The following is a 21,223-nucleotide window of genomic DNA, read 5'->3' on the forward strand; positions in this document are numbered from 1 at the left end:
AACCTTGTTCCATGTGGAGATCAGATCACTGCCATTTTATAGGCACTGCATTGTGTCACTCATTAGTCATTAGCATCATCACATTTTCAATTAACTAGTAGTTCAATTAACATATATAGAAGTAGATTAACTGTAGCACCATGTCTGAGATGAATTAACTTTCCAAACTTGATCAGTACACTATGTCTTTTCCATTGTTTCTTGAGATATTTTTTTTAAAAAAAGAAAAAGTGTTTCTTGAGATAATAATAGTTTGATGAGTCCAGACCATACAGCTGCTGCGGTTACAGATGCAAGGAACAGTGCATCCGTGTATGATACGTTTGTAACTAACCGGTTGGCCGTACCCCTCCACGATCTACCACACCTATACTTATATAAGCACTTTGCTAGCTACCCCAGTCGATCTGAATCTGCAGGATGCATTGTCACACTGTGTTTGATATTATGCTCTGCGTGCCATAGAAAATGGATGATGAATGTTCCATCTGATCACATGAAACCAGTCAAAAAGATCAGCTCAGAAGAAGAGGAAGATTGCAGGTATTTTGGCCGGACGGCGGTGGATATTAGTCAAAGATGGCCTCACATGGTCAGCCGCCAAGCCCGAACGAACAACGCCCTCCCGTGATATTCGCCAGTGTAAACTCGATGCATGTAAATTGTAAAGTGGCAACGTACTGGAAAACCGGGGCGCTGCACATATATTCTATGTAACGCTAGTGTTAGTTTCTACGGAATTGGTAGTAATAGTATGAATGAATCGGCTGGCTGGAACGGGAGAAATGGATCCAGATCTCGGGGTGACATGTTCCCACAGCTCGCCCCATATGCTCCGTGACTCCCTTTTGCTCCATCCCCGACTAGTATAAGACGTGGCGTCACATGTTCACTCCATGTTCCCACGTACTCCCTCCCATCCACCAGTGGAAGCTGCGTGCACTTGAGCAACGCATGCTGCTGGCCTCCACACGCATTATATACGCGCGCCGTAGAAGACAACACTACAGCTCCAAGCCTCCAACTCTTCAACTCCCACCACATTCCAAGTCTCCAACCTTACGGTTCGATCAAGTGCCATGACGACTAAGCTGCAGGCTGCAGGCTGCCGCCGGAGTATCGTCGCCGTCGTCTCCTGCCTCCTCGCCTCCATTCTCCTGCTCCATCTCCTCTTGCTCACGCCGTCGACAGCAGCCGCCGTGTCTCTCGACGCAACAGCATCGCCGTGGCTGTGGCAGCAGGGTCGCCGCGGTCCTGCGGCAAGGAGGTTGTTGCTGGCCGCACAACCCAGGCCCACCACGGCCGTGGGCGGCACGGAGACCAACGAGTTCCACGTCAAGGGCGGTACTCTTCCGGCGGCGGCGAACGGCAAGCCGGTGGAGGTGGGGTTCGACGCCAGCATGAGGAAATTTCCCAAGAGCGGCTCAAACAAAAATCATAATTAGTCTGGGGAACTGAATCTCCTTCCTTCCTTACTTCTCTCTTTGATCAGCTGTAGCTGTAGCATGTAATATCTTTTGCAGATAACACTCTCACTTGTAGAGATTATTCAAGACTAACCTATCTTAGGGCATGTGTAATCTAGTGCCAGGAAATAATTAGTGTGTATCAATTTTTGAGAGGAGACAGTTTGCTCCAGTGCTGATGTGAACCCGGATAGATCATCTCTCCATGTCAATTGACTATTTTTGGAAGTTTTACCACAACCATCACAGGAAATTTCAGTTCACCTGACCTGTGCAACCTCAAATCCTAATTCCTTCCATGTATCCCACTAGATTTCCGGCAAGCCCCCACTTCATTGACACAATGAATCGCGTGTAATCTTCACCACAGTTAAATCAAACTAGCAGCAACACGAGTCACAAGTAATCAAATGAACGAAGGGGGGAAAGTTGCAGCACAAACATTATAAAATAATAATAAATAAACGTGAAGAGCAATATGAGTATATGAAAAATAGTTACAGTTCAGATCCCATCTACCGGTAAGTTCTACGACTGAGCCCTAAAATGTTAATATCATTGGGCAACAACAATTTAAGCAATAGTATCACCCATTTGTTTGTCTCTGAGCTAATTAACGTGCTATGCAAAGAAAAGTCTAACTACTTCATATGGTCAAGAAGTATCGAGCAAACTTCTCAGACCAAAAGGAACAGTTATACATCACACAAGCCGTACGCCTATTTTCGTAGGCAGTGATCCTGTTTCTCCTACAGGACCTGTAACCTAACCGGATAATACTCGGGAATTATTGTTAATGTACAAAGATAGCACAAGGTGCTGCCTTTATGCCCCGACATTTGTAATATAACATCATTGCCGTTGGACGGATGGAGATTGCTGCACCTGAACTGGAGGGAAGAACCCAGTGCTTGAAGTTGGGAAGAATCCAGTTGATGTTGGAGATTGCTGTGGTGCCTGTGGAGACTGCTGCTGCTGCTGAATGGGTGGCAGAGGTGGAGGAGGTGGTCCATTTGGCATTGCAAAACCTGCCGGCAACAATGGAAGTGGAGGTGGCATAGAGCCAGCCATCATCCCAAAGGGTATCATTCCGAACATTCCTCCAGGACCTCCAGTATTTTGACTAAACTGCTGCATAAGTTGCGGTACCATTGGTTGTAATGGAGGCGGTGCAAATGAACCTGGTACTTGGTTAGCCTGTGCTGGTGACTGTGTGCTTCCAAGAGAAGTAGGTGCTGCTCCAATCTGTTGTTGCACTTGTGGTACTTGGGCAAAGAAAGGGGGAGCCCCTGTATCACCAGCCTGCTGCTCAAGTCTAGGCCTCTTTGGTCTGTCAAAGCCGGGAGGCCCTGCAGAGAGTTCTCCAGAAGACGAACCACCATTTATGGAAGCAGCTTGTTCAGCGGCAAGGGATGAGAAAATGGAGGACAGCACTTGCTGGCCAGATGACAAAGATGCAAGCTTATCTGCCATAGCTGCTGCTGTTATCTTGGGTTCATCACCCATAGCACTGGTCATGGTGGGAGGTGAGGTTGCTGGATGCACCGGCTGAAACTGAGGAGATATTGGACTTGCTTCTGAATTCTGCATCACAGCAGTTGTTTGCTCTGATGGAAATGTAATCATGGGTGGACCAGAACTAGATCCTGGACCATTTGTAACAGGAGCACCACCAAGACGTTGTCTGAGTTGCATGGCATGTTCAGCCTCTGCTCGAGCAACCTGTTTGTCAATAAATTAAAGAATTAGCCATAAATCACTAGTAATTCGACGAATAACTGCTAAAATGCTACAGTGCTACGTAGGCAGAAAAGACGGTGATAAAGATAGCTAGCAGTGTTAAATAGAATCAATTGAGCCTCCATAGAAAAATCGAGCAATACATTAACAGGAAAAGATGCTACATATAGGTATAATAAATGTTTGAAACTTTCAGCTTAAGTTTGCAAATAACATATGTTTGAACTGACATCTACGTGGGCCATTGCCCTATATATACATCTATCCAAACCTATCCCTGACCTCTGTTAAGGAGTATTATTATTACTATTATAGGTCTAGGGCCTTGCGTATTCGTATTAGTTTAAATGTCCTTGTGCTCCAAGTCCCTTGTAATATTCACCCCTTGGGCAGTGCAATAAATCTAAGTTACTCATTTAAAATGGTATCATAAGCCCAGGTTTAGAGAGTTTTCTGGACGCCGCAACTCGCCATCCCACTCGTTTTTCTTTCTTTTTTTTCGGTCTCGTCTTGTCTAGATTGATTCCCTATCTTCCGCTCGAAGCTCTTGTCCCAATCCCATCTAGATCGAAGCTACGATTGAAAGCTCATGACCAGGATCATGCTTGTCTTATTCGCTGATTGGATCCGCCCTGGCCATTCATCTTCCTCGTTCCTGTTCGCTGCCTCAACAATCGAGCATCACCGGATATCTATCATCTAGTAACTCACCAGCACCCTACATTAAGCCAATCTTCCTGATCAAAGCACTCGCTCCCACGATGTCCACCACTCTCCGTCTCCTACATCGACCGCCAGTGGTGATGTTGTTCCCCGTCGACCCCCAGGCCGGCCACCATCTTGCTGCTCACGGCGCTCCGCCGCCCGCCCGTCTCCACTCACCCTTGCTCACCTTTGTGCAAACCAACTCGCCTTGCTCCAAGGACGCCGCATCCGTCTTCAACCAGGATGCCACCGCCACTGTCTTCCATGCCGTGGCGCCTCGGCTATTGTCTCCAAGATTGACCGGCAACTGCTACCAGGGGCCTCCCATGCCGCCAGAGTCCCCGTCACCCCGCTGCACTCGGCGCATCCAGGTTGATCTTCTTGAGCACCGTCATCCTCTAGTGCATCTCCTGCCCAGGCCATCATTGTCGCCTGCATTTCCGCCTCGCGTGGCTGCGTTCTCGCCGGGGAGCTCGATTTGTGCCCCCTTCTAGGATTCGCGACTCACCACCAGCGGCTCTCTCTCTGGCGACCATCTTCATCGTGTGTGGCAACATAAGCGAAGATACAACTTAAGTATCAAGAGAAGATGGGTTGTCAAAAGAAGATGACGCATCAAGAGGATGAATCATTGTGCAAGAAGCTCGGCAGAAAGAAAATGGACATAGATCGACGACAATGCAGAAGGAGGCCATGAAATCCCTATAGAAGACAACAAGGACAAGAAAGGCCACAAAAGTTGTATAGAAAGGACTAGGACCACAGAAGAAAGCTGCCATAGAATGGTTTGGTGGACCCACATGGCATGAGAAACACAGAAGAGTAAAGGACTTGGTGGACGCAGAGGAAAATAGAAAGCTAGAAGCTAGGAAGAACACAACAGACAATGATGCATGAGCCATCATGTTTGCAAGAGAGGCTGCGGAGGAGGCCGTGCAGGTGAGATGACGACGAGGAGCAGCGGAAAAGAGGAACTAGTGGATGAGCACACAGCACCGATGGAAGGTGCACCACCATCAAGAATCACCGGACAGCTAGAGAGGGAAACCGTGCCCGATGATGACATTCTATATTTTTTTCCTTTTTTTAGGTGAAGGGTCAGATCAGACCGAACAACAGGAAACTGGCTCAACCTCGCACGAACAGATGTGTTGTCTTCCTTTGTCGCACCATCTTCTCGATTCTCCCCCTTTGGCTTGACTCAACAGGTCTTTGAAGACTCCATGCTACAAACACTCTCAAGACACGGATTTTTGGGTTTTCACTATTTGTTTTAGTGTTATACTTCAGGTGCAATGCTATTGCATAGGCTTTGCATTTGAAGAGAGGGGGGGGGGGGTGTTACGCTGCAATGGGTAACAACATATATGCATGGGCCCATCAACTGTGGACGCATCAATCAATCAGCACATACAATCGCACAGATAAATGCAATGGCCACCTATGCAATGCTATTGAGTAGGCTTTGCATGAGGGGGGGGGGGGGGGGTTAAGGAGTACTAACTCCGTCTGGGATTAATAGTCCGGTGAGTCAATTCTCTAGAATAAAGGCATGGTGCAGCTCCTGACAAAATTGATGGCTACAGAACAATTAAGCCTTCTGTTGCATGCAGCTAGGGCCCAGCGCGCTCTCTCTCTGCTTTGCATGCGACCAATGAAAGAACAGCATTAAACTATGCATGCAAGTACCAAGGCTGCTAAGGCCATGTAAAAGTGGACGACGCTTCATGGCTAGCCGGGGCTTTAAACCCGGATGGAGGTAGTATTATTAGTATTAGTATTGGTCTAGGTTCTCCACCTCTGAACTTTCTGATACGAGCTTATTAGCTTCATAAGAAGCTGCAATTGGTAACAACACATATATGCATGGGGCCATCAACCATGGTCACATCATTCAATCAGCACATACAATCGCACAGATAAATGCAATGGCTACCTCGACTGGGGGCACCGTAGACGGACACAACCTTATACATATCAGACTACCCAAGGTGTTGTACAATTGAATTCTCTCGAAGCAGATATAACAAGATACATCATAGTAACCCAACTCTGCAACTGAGCGCACGAACAGTCAGGCTCCAGGATCTGAAAACAGCGGAGCGGAACGGGCGGCAGTGCAAATTTGCAGAGCTGGGATTTCGTGCCCCAGACACACAAATGCAAAACCAGGTTTGAACCAGCCAATTCGTGGGAGGGGTGTGTTTTAGACAGTTTTGAGAGTTCGAGGGAGGTATTCTGAACCAAATCAAAGTTCAAGGTTATAATCTGAACTCTAGGACAAATTCAGGGGGGCTCGGGGGTGGGGTAAAGTGGACCCCAGGGATGGTAACAGGAGTAAATAAGAGACAGAAGAGTGCTTGAAGGTGGGATGCTAAACTGGTCGCTGGACCTGTGTGCTCACTAGCCAAGCAGACCATGGTTGGCCTACTACCTTTCATCCAAGCTGAATTATACCACAAGTACTTCAGTTACTTCACATCCTATTAGAGAGCTTGAGCAATGCATTAATGTGATACGTATCTGCACATTTTTACATGGCCTGTTCTTTTTTCATCCAACATTCATCTTGAACATGCGGACACAACTTCACCAAGAGATGTCAATGACCAAGAAAAACTCTAGCTATGCCTTGCCTGCCATGGGGCATCATAGATATCATCAAGCTTCAAGAGTGCTACCCAGATCTACGCAACATGGACAGAACAGCTAGCACAAGGCAAACATGTATCATAGGTTCATAACAAGGAAGCTAACCGATCCAAGAAAACGAAAGACACAATCTTGGAATTTAACCAAACAAATTACTTTTAATCAGTAGCAAAAATCAGCAGATTTGGCTTTCTACATGATTTTGCAGGAATATCAACGCAGTAATGACTATGACAATAACATGTAAGATGATATCAGAGAAGAATCCTTACTTGCAACTGAGTGCGAAGAAGCTCCGACTTTCCTTCCTGTTATATAACAAAAAAACATAAAAGCTCTGTAATTGCAAGCCAAAGAAGGATTTTGTGCTCGTATGAATGGGTTCTTCCACTACTGCAACTATTGATATGCCCTGAGATTTGTGTAAATTCCCCGCCATACTTTATTGTAACAGAGGTGAGAGAATGTGCACAGTTAACAATGCACACTCAGTAGCTGAGATAGTAGAAGCATCCACTTTGCTAAGGGTTTTTCCTATTGTAAGCAAGAAAATATGATGCTATCAGGGTAAAACATTTGGAAGAAGAAAAAGGTGCTGAAGACCTGTTCACCGAGAGCTACTTTTAGTTGATTAATCAGGTTTATCCTAGCTGTGTCGACACTTTCAAGTTGCTCGATGCACTTCTTGAGGACTGCTTCCTGCTCTTGAAGGTCAGAAACCAATGATGATGCTTGAGGAATACCTAGGGAAAGAATGAATCAATTATTATCACTACATATTCTTATCGATTATGCTAAAGAGAATAAATGTAAGCCTTGCAATGTCAGAGCATTATATATTTTCATATCCATTACTTTACTTCAGGCTTCAGATTATAACAAGTGAGCAAGACCAAAAACTCCACAGCCAGGAGCATTTAATAGGAAACCTTCCATTATACTAGTATCTTTCACTCTAAACCTCAAGAAAAAAATATAATTGATATCGGCGTACAGAACTAAAATTGTGTCGCAGTTGACACCGAAGGGGAATTAGCTCATGTAAAACAATGTACTAAGCAGCCAGATGTGCTATACCAAAAACAATAGCGACACATGAACCGCCACTTTAAAAGAACAGATGTTGTGCATGAAGAAAACTGTCTTCTTCCGCGCATTGTGTCTAAACCATGATACAATCACGTTTATAAACAATTACAGTGCATAATCAAATGATTCTCTATCAATCGATTTTCTGTCACCATGGAGTGATTAATGCATTTTATAACCACTTAGTCTAGAATGTTATGCAAACATCACAGCGAACATGACATGCACATTGGAGCATGCTATTAATATTTTGTAAGTTACAACAATCCCCAAGAAACAAAAACAAAAGTGTGTGTGCTCGCACACACACAAGTACAACACCATAACTCATATAACATGTATGAATCAGATGAAGATATGCAGTAAATCCCATAGCATCTACCTAACAAAGTAACAAGTCATAGTTAGTGAACAGAGAAACCATTTGCAAGTTGAATTACTGTTGTGTTTAAGATATTGGTCTAACCTTGTACCATTACTTGAGCTCAGAGGAGTTAGATCATTATGATTTTCTCCATTTCAAAGACAAATTGGGTACTATTGTTTAGCTTGACTGAAAGATTATGTTCTAGAAACAATAGTACCATGTACCAATATGACAGTGTTCACATTCAAAAACAGAAGGATTCTTCACTGGCATCTTCTATCTTCTATATCTACTCCACTAACCTATTTCTCTCAACATGCAAGCATGCCACCTCACCATGTAAGCATGGCTAAAGGTCCACCTCAACATGCAACCATGCATAGCAAGAAATCCACCTCAACATGCAAACAAGCAACCTATTTCTCTCAACATGCAACCATGGCACCTCAACTTGTAATATGCATGGGAAAAGGCCACCTCAACATGCAAGCATGCAGGAGAATTTCCATTCTACTCCTTCCGATCCATATTAATTGTCATATTATTGCTATGGATCGGAGGAAGTATTATGTTATTTATATTTATAAATATTTATAAGTATATAATGATCAAACACAATAAATCATGTATAGTTACAGTTTTAGTTCCCATATTATTACTCCAATATTCACGTTGTATACTGCCAAGTCTTATATTTAAAATATATTGCAAATCATTCCCGCAACAACGATGTGGGGTATCATCTAGTTTCCTTAACACTACCACCCAAATACTTATAGTACATCATGGAACTGGATGTAAAATAGTTTTTGAACAACCATGACACAACACAGGCTAAGAAAGGAGAATAGTGCCAAACATTCTACAAAGGAAGTTGCAGATGTCTATAACATTACAGAAGTAGTGAAGCAAGCAAAATCCTTACCGTGGGTACAAGCATTATCTACATCTTTGTCCATCTTCTCCAAAACATTAACAGTAGTCTTACATTTGTTTAAAGCTGCGTCCTCGTCAAAATACTGATCAACTACAGACTGATATGCAGTCGCAATCTTTTCAGGCATCCCGGAAACAGTCAGTTCCTACAGCAAAAGGCAAACAAGGAGAGCTTTCCCAAATTCATTCCAATTTATGAAACCCATAGGGAGAATGACATAGATAAGAAGTGGGAACATACTTTTATATATGTACTGGAATCCTTCCGAGCAGCTTTGGGATCTGAAGAGGGATTAGGGCTAGGATTTGAATCATTATCGTTGTTATCCAATGTAGGAGGGTTCTCACCAAGGATGTCAACTTTTAGGCTCTCAATACGGGTTCCAAAAACCTTCCGCTCATCCCAAATCCCTATCTGTAGTTTATAGAAACAAGATTACACTTTATTTTTTGGATTTTGGCCTTTACGATCAAACAGTAAAGTAAATCATTAGATTCACCATGTGTACTCCTGCATCAATTGGCAAAAACTCATAATACAATGTGGTTCCTATCAGTGCAGATGATGACTATAATCAGGCAGATTCATACCGCTAGTATTTACTATTTACTACAGGGCATTGTTCTTAAGGCGGTAAGGCGACCTAAGGAGAGCAGCCACCAGCCTGAGGCCTAAGCACCTAAGACGGGACGCCTTAAAAACAATGCTACATGTTGTAGCAACTCTGATAGAGGTGCCCATGCAAATATTTGTATGCCTAAGGAATGACAGTGGAAGAAAATTTGAAGTCGCTGCTTCTTGTTGCTCACTACCAAGACCAGCAGTTCTTTTGGAGAGAAACATAATAATGCAATTGCTAAACCAGTGACTTTTGGAAAAAGAAGGTAAAGATAGAAAACAACAGTCTACAGGTATGTTCACTTTCCTAATTGGTGCCTACTCTTGTACGGTTCATCCCTCAATCTCTGTACATGTAATGTAAATGCACGCTGTGCATGAATGTATGACCATACCTTCAAAAGACATCGACAAAAATATCTGGAATCTGGAGAATAATATAACAGGGCAAGAACTGGATAGCCGATAACCTAGAGCAGCAACAGAATATGCGTAACTCCACCTATGTAGTCTGAACATAGCTGGTCCCAAGCCCAGGTAAAGGAGGAGGGTTGTGATAGACTTGGCGAGCCAACGTCAAAACTCAGCCACTCTTATGGAGATGAAACCCAAAAGAAAATCGTTGGGGCATTGACCCTTAGCGACGCGACATATCTGAACCTAGATGTGGTATTAGATGGGCAAGGGCCGGGCTGTCACCCCCTTGTGGCGCACCGTATCTTGATCTAGATACGGTGATAAGTGGTGGTGCGCTACATCATCGACCGTGTGCAATGAAAAATGAGCAAGGGTCATCGCAGTTCACTCAACGAATGCGAAGGTTAAGGAAGCTAGCCGAGCCAAGTAGGATCTGCTTAGGTGGCTAGAACATAGGGTCCCTGTCTCCCTGTCCCTGACGAGTTATGGGAGTTAGTTGATACAGCGGTGAGGAGAGGTGTTGATATCCTATGTGTCCAAGAAACCAAATGGAAGGGGCAGAAGGTGAAAGAGGTGGAGGATACCGGCTTCAAGCTGTGGTACACGGGGACACTACAAACAAAAATGGAGTAGGTGCCTTGATCAACAAGAGTCAAGTATGGAGTGGTAGACGTCAAGAGGCAAGGGGGGCACATTTATCTTGGTCAAGCGGTCATTGAGGACTTAGTTCTCAAAGTTATCAAGGTGTATGCCCCTCAAGTAGGCCACGATGAGAGCAGCACCAAGAGGGAGTTCTGGGGAGACCTAAAGAACATGGTTAGGAGTGTACCTATCGGCGAGAAGCTCGTCATAGAAGGAGACCTCAATGGCCACGTGGGTACATCTAACAAAGGTTTTGAAGGGGTGCATGGCGGCTTTGGTTATGGCAGCATGAATTGTCGGATCATAATCCCGGCAATAATCTCAGATGGATGTCATGCGTAGCCGTAAGGCTAGAATAGTCACACGAGGAAGTTACCCAAGTCCAGGCCCTCACGGTGCAGGTAAAACCCTAATCCTACTTGATTGTATTGATGTTGGTAGCCTCGTATGAGAGCTATGGTGTAGTGTAGAGATCGCTAAGGATCACGTAGCTGCACCGAGATTAGATAATCTATGATCTAGCCCTAGGCCTCACTTAGGGGACAAGGCCTAGGGTTTACAAGGTTCTAGGTCGGTTATGACCGGGTGGAGATCCTCGATCCCTAGGATGCCTTCCTTGGGCACCAAGTAGATAGATGTGTCCTGATGAGACCGACAGCAGAGTAGTGGGTCCTGGGATGGCACCGTGAGTAGCCCCCGAGTGCGTCATGAGCTCGGCTGCGTCCAAGTAGAAATTGAACTGAATACGTCGTCTTGTACTGTTTGGAGAGGTCTTGAGGTTCTACCGAGAATTCCTGGAACAGAAACAGATCCGACACCGCAAACTAATGGGCAAGAGCAGTGAGCCCTGCCGGGTGCGGACAACCAAACGAGAATCCCTTGCCTTATTATGATGACGCAAGGGGCCAACATCAGAAGGCCGACTCCGGTGGTGTCGCGAAGCGTCACGAATCTTGGGTGAAGTCATGGCAACGTATGTCTGACCGGGGCCAGACCTAGTTCGGTCCCCGAGTGAAGACCCACTGAATCTGCTTGACTTGAATCGGTCCGGTCTGGTCAAGCGTGTGGCGCGAGCCCCGACGAAGTCAGGTCTCGTCGTCCGACGCATTGAATGAGGGGATGCCACAGCAGGATCCTAGATTCCTGTACCGCCATCATCACGTCTCGCAATTTGCTTGGCCCGTGGGCGTGACGGGCGGTTTCACAACGAAAACGTGGCAACGCGCCCTGCGCGCGGGGCACCGTTTGGGTTTCCCTTTGGGCTACATAATGCAGGGGACGCGACGACAAGCGGACACTTTCCCTGCGCTCGCCAATCTTCATCTTCCTCGCGTGCTTGCCCTGCCATCGTAGACAGAGCTCCATGCGCAGATCTTCTTTCCCTTCCCTAACTCTCGGACAAACCGAAACTAGTTACGCCTAATGGTGCACGTTGAGGCGAATCAAAGAGGTGGCGTCCGTCCGAGGCAAGACTCTCCCATAGCCAACACCACTAAGGGGAAATGGATCCCCTCGTTGGTGACATGGGACCAGCTAGAGAAACTCATTACCCATGGCTTCTTCCCGAGGCGGGCGGCGGTCCATTGGCGTGCAGCCCCAGAGGAGGTCAAGCCGGCGCCGTAGCCGAACGAGCGCGTACTTCTTACGCCATCCGTCCTATGAGGTTTATCGCTGGCGCTTCACGGTTTCTTCTGCGGGCTTTTTTTCTTCTACAACGTCCAGCTTCATCACCTCAAGCCTAACACTCCACATCGCCTCTTTCATTGTGATGTGTTTCCTGGGGACCGGGCCCCATTTCGACCTGTGGCAAAAGTATTTCCGGGTCAAGGTGCAAAAGAACTGTAGCGTAGCCGACATTCAGCTGAAGCCTAGATCCTACTTCAAGCTCGAGCTGCCCAACTTCGTGAAGTGGCATAGGGGTGGTTTCATTGCCCCGACGTGTCGGCTCATGGCAGACAGATGGGGTTGCCTCCGTACTTGGATAAGCCCCTATTTGGCATCAATCTTGGGGCCTGGGTTCAGCCAGTGACGAGTCACCTGAAGTGGAAGCGCTTCATCAGGAGGCGATGCGCCTAAAATGTGGCAGGCTCACCGAGGAGCAAATCCTGGTGACTTGGTGGAGAGGCGCATCCAACCCCTTCAGGCATGGGTGCACCCCATGTATGAGTATGAGGGCCCACACGATGCAACCCAGTCGATGGCGGAGCCCTACGACCAACTTACACTCAAAAAGGTGGCTGCCTTCGTGGTGAACGCAAAGGTGAAGGACATTTCAACAGTCATTCGAGTCGAGCCGTACTCCCGCACACATCCGCCTTCCAATGTAAGTAATTGAATCCGAATCCGCTTCTTATATTTTTTTTTCCTTGTGTCGTCCGTGCCAAGGAGCCCGGTAGATTCCGCCATCGATCCGAAGGGGAGCCAGATCAGCGAGGATAGCAAGGATGAGGTCAACGATGAATCGAGCGATCCGAATGGGAGCTAGCCGGATGACGAGGAAGCCGACGACAACGATGGCCCGTTGATATTCCGACAGACCTCAAAGAGGAGCCGCAACTCGGAGATGTTTGATTTGCGAATCCAGACACAAGCAAACACGCCAACCTTCGAGGAAGCCGAATGGAAGCACTAGCGGAGCGAAGCAATGCCGAGCTCCTCCACCATCGCGCCATTGCCAAGGAAGAAGATGTGTGTCGTCAAGGAGTTGTCGTTGGGCAAGTAAGTTGCCAAGCTTTATTATTTTTTCATAAGTTTGGTAAGTTGTAGGTTGGACCGGGTCTTGTCCTCATCAAAAGCAATTTGCCTGCAGGCCGCCCGGGAGCTTGAGTGAAGGGGAGCCGACCAGCCGAATCCCACCGCACATTTTCACCAGGTCGGCTGTGACGGGCTCATCGACGCAAGGTGCGTTAACTTCCTCTACTCACCCGGCCATGACACCGGGCATGGAGGGCCAAGTCTTGGAGCTGCCGCCATTGCACACCATGTCGCCTCTCAAGGACGTGGTGGATCTAAAGCCGGATGTAAACCCGATGGAGACGACGAAGGGTACAGAGCCGATCGTGCGCTCGACGCCAGTAAGAACGCTCAAGGCCGATCCAGCCACTAGCTCGAAAACAACGCCAATGGAAGGAGTCATTCAGGCAGCTCCCGTCGTCCTATGGGTGAAGTCGACTGGCCAGACATCCCCTGCTATGAGGTATCAAAAGCCCAACTCCCGCCACGAAGATGGCTTCGCCCATGACCGTCATTGAAGCCCCTGAGTCCATGGAGACACTGGTTTTGTGTAGCCGAAGCAGCGGGAAGATGGAGCCTTTTTGCCATTGTAACACAGGAGGAGGCTGACCAGGGGACGACGACAAACTGGGAGACGATGGTGGTGGTGTCGTCGCGATCAAGCTGCAGGGGTACTTGCGCGCTGCAAGGAGTGAACGAGTGCCTCACCTACCTTTGGGGATCAAATTTAGTGATAAAAAAGAACAAAGGAAATCATTTGAACTTGGCATGGAGTGGAACATCTTATTCATGGTGCTGGCGAGGACAAGGTCGACCCCGAGGCGACAGGAGCCGAGCTAGCGGCTTTGCACACGCCGATCCCCGACGAAAGCGTGAAAGCGAAGGCCTTGGAAGCCCAAGGCAAGGCCCTTGCGCAAGCACAACTACGCCTATGGAGGGAGTGCGACCAGCTTGCTACCAGACAGGACAGGTGGGCAACCACCAATTGAAATCACCGTCTGAATCGCATGGCAGCCACTGAGACCGCGATCTTGCCAAATCAAGCCCGAGAGGCTCGTACCTCTAACCTGAACAGGGAGCCCGACGACGCAATGGTCTATCGCGACCTCATGGCGGTTGCCTAGATCACCCGATGGTTGAACAGTTCAAAGGCGCCAAAGCCATGCTCAACATGACGGTGGTTCAGCATGTCATGGCCAGCCAATTGCGCAACCGACTGGCGACCACCTCTGAGCTACGCATCGATGCCAGTTCTTCGTGGCCCAACCACACTCGCAACTGCAAACTCAAACCTGTCAGGCCAGGTGTCAGCCCGAGGATCGTGCAGAGGCTCAGAGGATTGGCACCGCTTCGGGCGAAAGCCAACTGTCACCCTGTTCGACCTATCATGCCAGGTGTCAGCCCGAGGATCGTGCAGAGGCTCAGAGGATTGGCACCGCTTCGGGCGAAAGCCAACTGTCACCCTGTTCGACCTATCATGATCCATGACAAGCTAGGGCGACAACCGGACGAGTGGGATACCATCCGAGCCATTGTTTATAAAGCGTCCCGCTTTAGACGCTTAAGCTTAAGCAACAAGACGCCCTGGCAGCGCCTTGGATATTTGCCCGCTTTAGGCGCTTAAGCACCCACTTTAGGCACTTAGGCATCGCTTAAGCGTTAGAGCAGGTGGTGCTCGGTTTAGGTCGCTTTACCACTTTGTAAACCATGATCCGAGCTCTCCGCGTCGACAAAGCACACCAATACAAAGGGAACCCTGAGGTGCTCAGGTCGGCTTGCCTTTTAGCTGCATCCATCAGCCCACCATGCTTGATGCTTCACCTACGAGGTCCTCGAGCACCCATTCCTAAACAAATTCCAGGTGCGGAATATTCACAAGTATACATGCAATGCCAAGCCGGATCACTGGATGGCCGACTACCTCACAGCCGTTAACATGGCCAATGGCGATGAGCTAAACACACTTCGCTACGTCCTCTACCTCGCTAGCACGACCGCACGACGAGGGCCTAGCTGAATAGCCTACCAGCCAGCTCAATCTACAAGTGGCAGGACTTCAAGGATGCATTCATGGCCAACTTCGAGGGCACTTACCAAAGGTCGGGCAGCCCCTATGACCTCAAAAATCGCATCCAAGAAGACAAAGAGACGATCCACCAGTACATATCACGGTGGCTCAAGAGGAACCCTCTAGAAGAGGTCTCTGACGAGCAGGTCGTCCAAGCTTTCAAGCTCAATGTGTAGGACGAGCACCACAGGCATAAGCTGGCCAGATCAAGGATCGGCACCATGAGCGAGCTCATGGACATCGCCAAACGACTAAGCCACCAGCAAGGAGAACATGCGCACTGCTTGAAAGTGCACATCTGCCAGGAACTCGGACAGGGCCGATTCCCCCCGGCGAAGAGACGATTCTGAGCGCTCAAGGTGCAAAGGAAACCGCAAGCGCAAGAAGAGGAGTCGGATTTCGACCTCGGTTAAGAGCAGCCCGTGCCAAGCCCTCACGGTGGAGGTAAAACCCTACTCCTGCTTGATTGTATTGGTGGTGGCAGCATCATATGAGAGCTATGGTACCACGTAGGTGTATCAAGATTAGATGATCTAGCCCCAGGCCTCGCTTATATTATATATGGGGCAAGGCCTAGGATTTACAGGTCCATGCCAATTACGGCTAGGTGGAGATCCTCCAAGATCGACGGGATGTCAAGAAGAGGATGTCATAAGCTTTGCTTTAGCCTACAACTTATCATAGCTAACACCCATTTTAAGAAGAGAGAATTCCATCTGGTGACTTTCAGTAGTTGTCAACACTTAACCCGTTCGATTTCATCCTCTCGAGAAGATTAAATACGTGTGCTTGCCTAGATTGTAAGATGATACTTGGAGAGTGTTGTCCCTCGACAAAAGCTTGTGGTGGTTGACTTCCGCTTTTGTGCGTGTGTCCAGCAGGACAAGCGAGCTATGAGTGAAGCAAGGGTCGGGCTTATGGCGACCTCTACTAGCATTTAAACACGAGTGAGGTGAAAGGGAAATCTATAATATGGCCAAGATCGCAGAGAGGAAGACAAGGGATGTCAACCAAGTCAAATGCATCAAGGATGGAACAAATTGACTTCTGGTGAGGGATGAGGAGATCAAGAATAGATGGCTAGAGTACTTTGACAAATTGTTCAGTATAGAGAACGAGGACTCTGCCATCGAGGGATGTCAACCAAGTCAAAGGCATCAAGGATGGAACAGATCGACTTCCGGTAAGGATGAGGAGATCAAGAATAGATGGTTAGTACTTCGACAAAATGTTCGGTCGAGAGAATGAGAGCTCTGCCATTGAGCTGGACCACCCCTTTGATGATACCAACAGATGTTTTCTACAATGAATCCATGAGTTTGAGGTCAAGGATGTAAAAAGGATTAAAGGAGCCAAGGAGATGGGCCCTAATTGTCCCCCCATTGAGGTGTGAAATGCCTTGGAGACATAGCGATAGCACGGCTAACTAAGCTTTTGAACCTCATTTTCGTCAAACAAGATGCCCCAAAAATGTAGGCGGAGTATATCAGTACCAATCTTCAAGAATAAAGGGGATACTAAAAGTTGTACTAATTACCGTGGAATTAAGCTGATGAGCAATACAATGAAGCTATGGAAGAGAGTCATTGAGCACCGCTTAAGAAGAATGACAGCTAATCAATTTGGTTTCATGCCTGGGAGGTTGACCATGGAAGTTATTTTCTTGGTACAACTTATGGGGAGATACAGGTAGCAAAAGAAGGACCCACATACGATGTTCATTGACTTGGAGAAGGCCTACGATAAGATACTGCGAAATGTCTTTTGGTGGGCCTTGGAGAAACACAAAATCAGGACATAGTACATCACCCTCATCACGGACATGTACGGTAATGTCGTGACAAGTGTTCAAACAAGTGATGGCGACACTGATGACTATCCAATTAAAATTGGATCGCACCAAGGGCCAGCTTTGAGCCCTTATCTTTTTACTTTGGTGATGGATGAGGTCACAAGGGATATGCAAGGAGATATCCCATGGTGTATGCTCTTTGCAGAAGATGTGGTGCTAGTCGATGATAGTCAGACGGGGGTTAATAGAAAGTTAGCTACTTCTAGGCTTAGTACAAGGACACCTTTCGAATTTGGGGTCGATGTTGCAAAAGGATGGTGATATGATGAGGATGTGAACCATCAAATCAACACCGGATGGATGAAGCAAGCCAAGCTTCTAGCGTCCTCTATGACGAGAGTGCCACGAAAGCTAAAAGGTGACATGTCCAACAGTTAGGCGTAGACACACAAGGATGGAGTTTGAAATGATGATATGCGTGATAGAGTTGGGGTAGCATCAACTGAGAAGCTTGTCCAACATCGTCTAAGATGGTTTGGGAAGATTAAAGCATGATGATGATGGCAAGAGAGGTCGGGGTAGACCAAACTGACATGGGAGGAGTCCATGAAGAGAGACATGGAATATCACCAAAGAACTAGCCATGGACAAGGGTGCTTGTTAGTTAGCTATCCACGTTTCCAAAACCATGACTAGGTTTTGATATCTTTATGGTTTCAATTGTAGCCTACCCCAACTTGTTTGGGACTTAAAGACTTTCTGGTTGTTATAGCAAAATTATATGCGGCCAATAGTTTGCTAAATCGACTAAGAATGATAGATCAATCATATGGTGCGTTAGTATTGTGATAGCACTGACAGATTTAGATCCCTACAATGTTTTGCGAAAAGGCACAAAGCACTAAAGTACAAATCAAACATGTACTCACATTGTTTCTTTTTATAAGGCGTATAAAAGGTTCGATCTCGTTCCATGATATAAGTTGTGCATGCGAATTTACTGGTGTTTTTGTCTTGTTTCTCCATAGTTATGACATCTTAGCCCACTTGCATTTATAAGAAGTACTCTCACCTACTAGTACTTCGATGATTTCAGATGTATTTATGTATGGATACTTGGATAGTCGGTAGTTTTCTGCACTCTTTTTCTTAGTTTCATAACCTCATTGATCCTTGTGCTAACTCAAAATACGCCTTATAACTTGGAATGAAGCGAGTGATGATGAAACAAAGAAAACTTACTAATCTTGCGACCACTTTCTTTCCATGTTCTCCCCCGTTATCATGAACATCTTTAAGTGATCCAGGAAGAACCTTCCAAAACTCATTCACAAATTCTCCACCCTTGCGTTTGCTATTTTGCAGTATGTCATTTGATAGATACAGGAATGACACTTTCTTATCCTTTGTTGCATTATTAAACTGCTTCTCCCATGTGTCGACGATTCTTCTGGCTCTCTTCCGGTGAAAAACACACCAATGTGAAAGTGCTACTTAAGAGTTCAGGAATACAAAAGACAGCTACTGCAATATAGATTGAAAGGGGAAAAAGTATGCTGCAGAAATTCTCAAATTTAAATCTATAGCTGTCATCTGAATATTTGATACTCTAGAAAAACAGGATTGATCAAAAGTACAAAAGTTAAATAAACTACAAAACTGATTACAGCGTGATAAAATGAGAATTATCCACACCCAGAAAATAATGACAGTTACCAGTAAAAAAATATCAGTTCGAAAAGAGGTGTACTTTCAATTAATCAAATGTAACCGCCATATGATGTGCACTGAACAGTAATGGAACACAATACTTTGGAGAAGTACACATATGAAAAACATAGCAAACCAGAACAGGTAGGTAATTAGCTGGTCACAAACTACATAGGCCCCATTCTAATCTGGATAACAGACCGACCAATGTAGATTCCCATTAGAAAATGGCCTAACGCTTCCAGTCATCTTATTCTACTTTGATAATTAATGTTCTTGAACACTACATACCTAGAAGCAGAATTAGGACACACACCCACACCCACACCCACACCCGGTCACACACACAGACCCAAAAAAAAAGCAACATTACACAGAAAAGTAGGGATTTACAATAACTTAGCAAACTTAGTTGTTTATTAGTTCCGCAAGATTTACAAGTTTGAGATGATGTAGTGTATCATACAATTTTCAGGGCTACACTTCCTCCCATAAGATGAAAGCACAAAGACGTCAAGAAAGACATGTAAGCTACCTTTTTCATGGTAGATATAGGAAGGCATCCACATGATGAATGTCTACGTCTTTCGTAAAACTCATTAAGTTCCCCTTGTAGCAGTAGTTGTCACTTGTGGTTAATTCAAGGGATGATGGTGCGTGATATGGTCTAACTAACTGGTTAAATGCTCAATATGAGGATAGTGTCACGATGTCCAAAAGTTAAGTTGCTTTGCAAATAAACATTGGTGATAAATAAAAGAAATACCATCAGAATAGTGACCCCACGAAGATCATTCTAACTAACAAAGTCACAAAAATATATGAGTATAGACATACAAATACCCCAACAGCAACAGTCAGAAGAAAATAATTTTGTAGTTAAAAAGTAAAATATGTATGTCTTCGTTTCGTTCTGTAAAAGAGGATGTGATATAATCTGTTCTGCTCACTCTTCCTCCAAACAAAATGCTCAAAATTCGCTGAATTGAGCATGAGAAAAATTATACCCCAACTACGAGAGGCCCAGACAAACGATAAGATAGTATTGTGCTGTAATACATAGTCCTAACAGTTCTTGCCATCATATCATCTGCTATTCCCTAAGGGTAATGCTCTCAAAAGATAATGGAAACAACTTTTTGCTATGACTCTCAGAAAAGCAAGGAAACCAAGCATCAACAGTCAGAACGCAAGTACATTACAAACTTAAATTGTGATGCAAAGTCAATAATGCACAAAACAAAATCAAAATCAATACTTTGCCATGGACTCGTATTATACATCTAAAATGCAGCAAAAACAGCACTAAATTTCCTCATAGAAGTGCAAGAAATATATCAACCAAGAGAACAACCCACAAGCTCCGGAAAAGTATGTCAGAATGCAATTATATTCTATGCGTCACTAGCTTAACCACAAGAAGCAGACTACTCGTCTGAACCAGGTCACAAACAAACTACTGACAATAAGCATCCTGTGAGGCAGAAACAAGGTGGATAAGCCAAATCTTTCCAAATGGAATCTCATGGGTCAGTCCTACCCATCCACATTGTAATTTAGGGCTTCACTTGCCCAATACCACATCAATCCAAGTAACAAGAGCACGCTAGGCTATCATATGCAGGTGCGCATGAAATTAACCAATGGAAACAAGGATACTCTGGATGCTCGCCGCCGAGCTGTTGAGTTTATTTAGCTTCTCGGCAAGCCCCTTCTCGCTGAAAGAGCCGCCGCCGCCGCTGGTCTCCGCCTTCGCATCCGCCTTCGTGCCCGCCATCGCGAAGATTCCGCCTAAACCCGTGTCAGGTCCGGTCCTTCGCTGACCCGCGGAAACCCTAGAGAAATTTACGCTTCAAACAATCAGGACGCAGAACAATCGGAAAAAGATCTCGAAAGTAATCAGGAATTTGGAGGATTGCGGTGAAAGATTACAGGTCGGAGATTTGGGGGGAGAGGTGAATACCCGAGTTGCGACCTCCTGAGCTTGAATTTGCCGCCGGCGAGGAGGGGGAGTGGGGAAGGGGGTAGGGGGAACACGAGAGGGTTTCCTCTGGTTTTGGGGGGTGGTTTTTTCGTTGTTGTTTTTATTTTTCTGGGTTACTTAAATATAAGGCCTTATGTAACGTCTCGTGACGTATGAAAATATGAAACGCTTTTTTCCGAATAACACACTACTAGTATTATATTGCTTGATAGATGTTGATTATTCGAAGTTGTCGTTGGAATCAACCAAACAAATTATAACGATGTGGATTTCAAAATAAATAAATATCTTATGATGTATTTC

The 21,223-nt window shown here is 46.0% G+C and overlaps 1 protein-coding gene across 1 annotated transcript; it reads right to left on the bottom strand.

Annotated features, from left to right (window-relative positions):
• Window positions 1-1,895: 1,895 nt before the first annotated feature.
• Window positions 1,896-21,007, bottom strand: LOC125550998 (uncharacterized). The gene is made up of 8 exons (XM_048714139.2): window positions 20,900-21,007; window positions 20,596-20,771; window positions 18,469-18,716; window positions 9,197-9,370; window positions 8,945-9,101; window positions 7,167-7,306; window positions 6,836-6,871; window positions 1,896-3,188 (listed from the first exon to the last, which is right to left on the bottom strand). The coding sequence occupies exons 2-8, from the start codon at window positions 20,711-20,713 to the stop codon at window positions 2,319-2,321; spliced, it is 1,743 nt and encodes a 580-aa protein (XP_048570096.2). The 5' UTR covers window positions 20,714-20,771; window positions 20,900-21,007; the 3' UTR covers window positions 1,896-2,318.
• Between the last annotated feature and the right edge of the window lie 216 nt (window positions 21,008-21,223).

The sequence above is a fragment of the Triticum urartu genome, chromosome 4A (assembly GCF_056163025.1).
Source record: "Triticum urartu cultivar PI428250 chromosome 4A, HENAU_Tu73, whole genome shotgun sequence".
Classification (NCBI taxonomy): domain Eukaryota; kingdom Viridiplantae; phylum Streptophyta; class Magnoliopsida; order Poales; family Poaceae; genus Triticum; species Triticum urartu.

Bases quoted from the DNA above. Each gene is read 5' to 3' on its own strand.
- LOC125550998 (XM_048714139.2), bottom strand. From the start codon at position 20,713: ATGGCGGGCACGAAGGCGGATGCGAAGGCGGAGACCAGCGGCGGCGGC. The intron at 9,102-9,196 runs GTATGTTCCCAC...CTTTTGCTGTAG, and splicing joins ATTCCAGTACATATATAAAA to GAACTGACTGTTTCCGGGAT. The intron at 6,872-7,166 runs GTCTTCAGCACC...GTTATATAACAG, and splicing joins AAGTAGCTCTCGGTGAACAG to GAAGGAAAGTCGGAGCTTCT.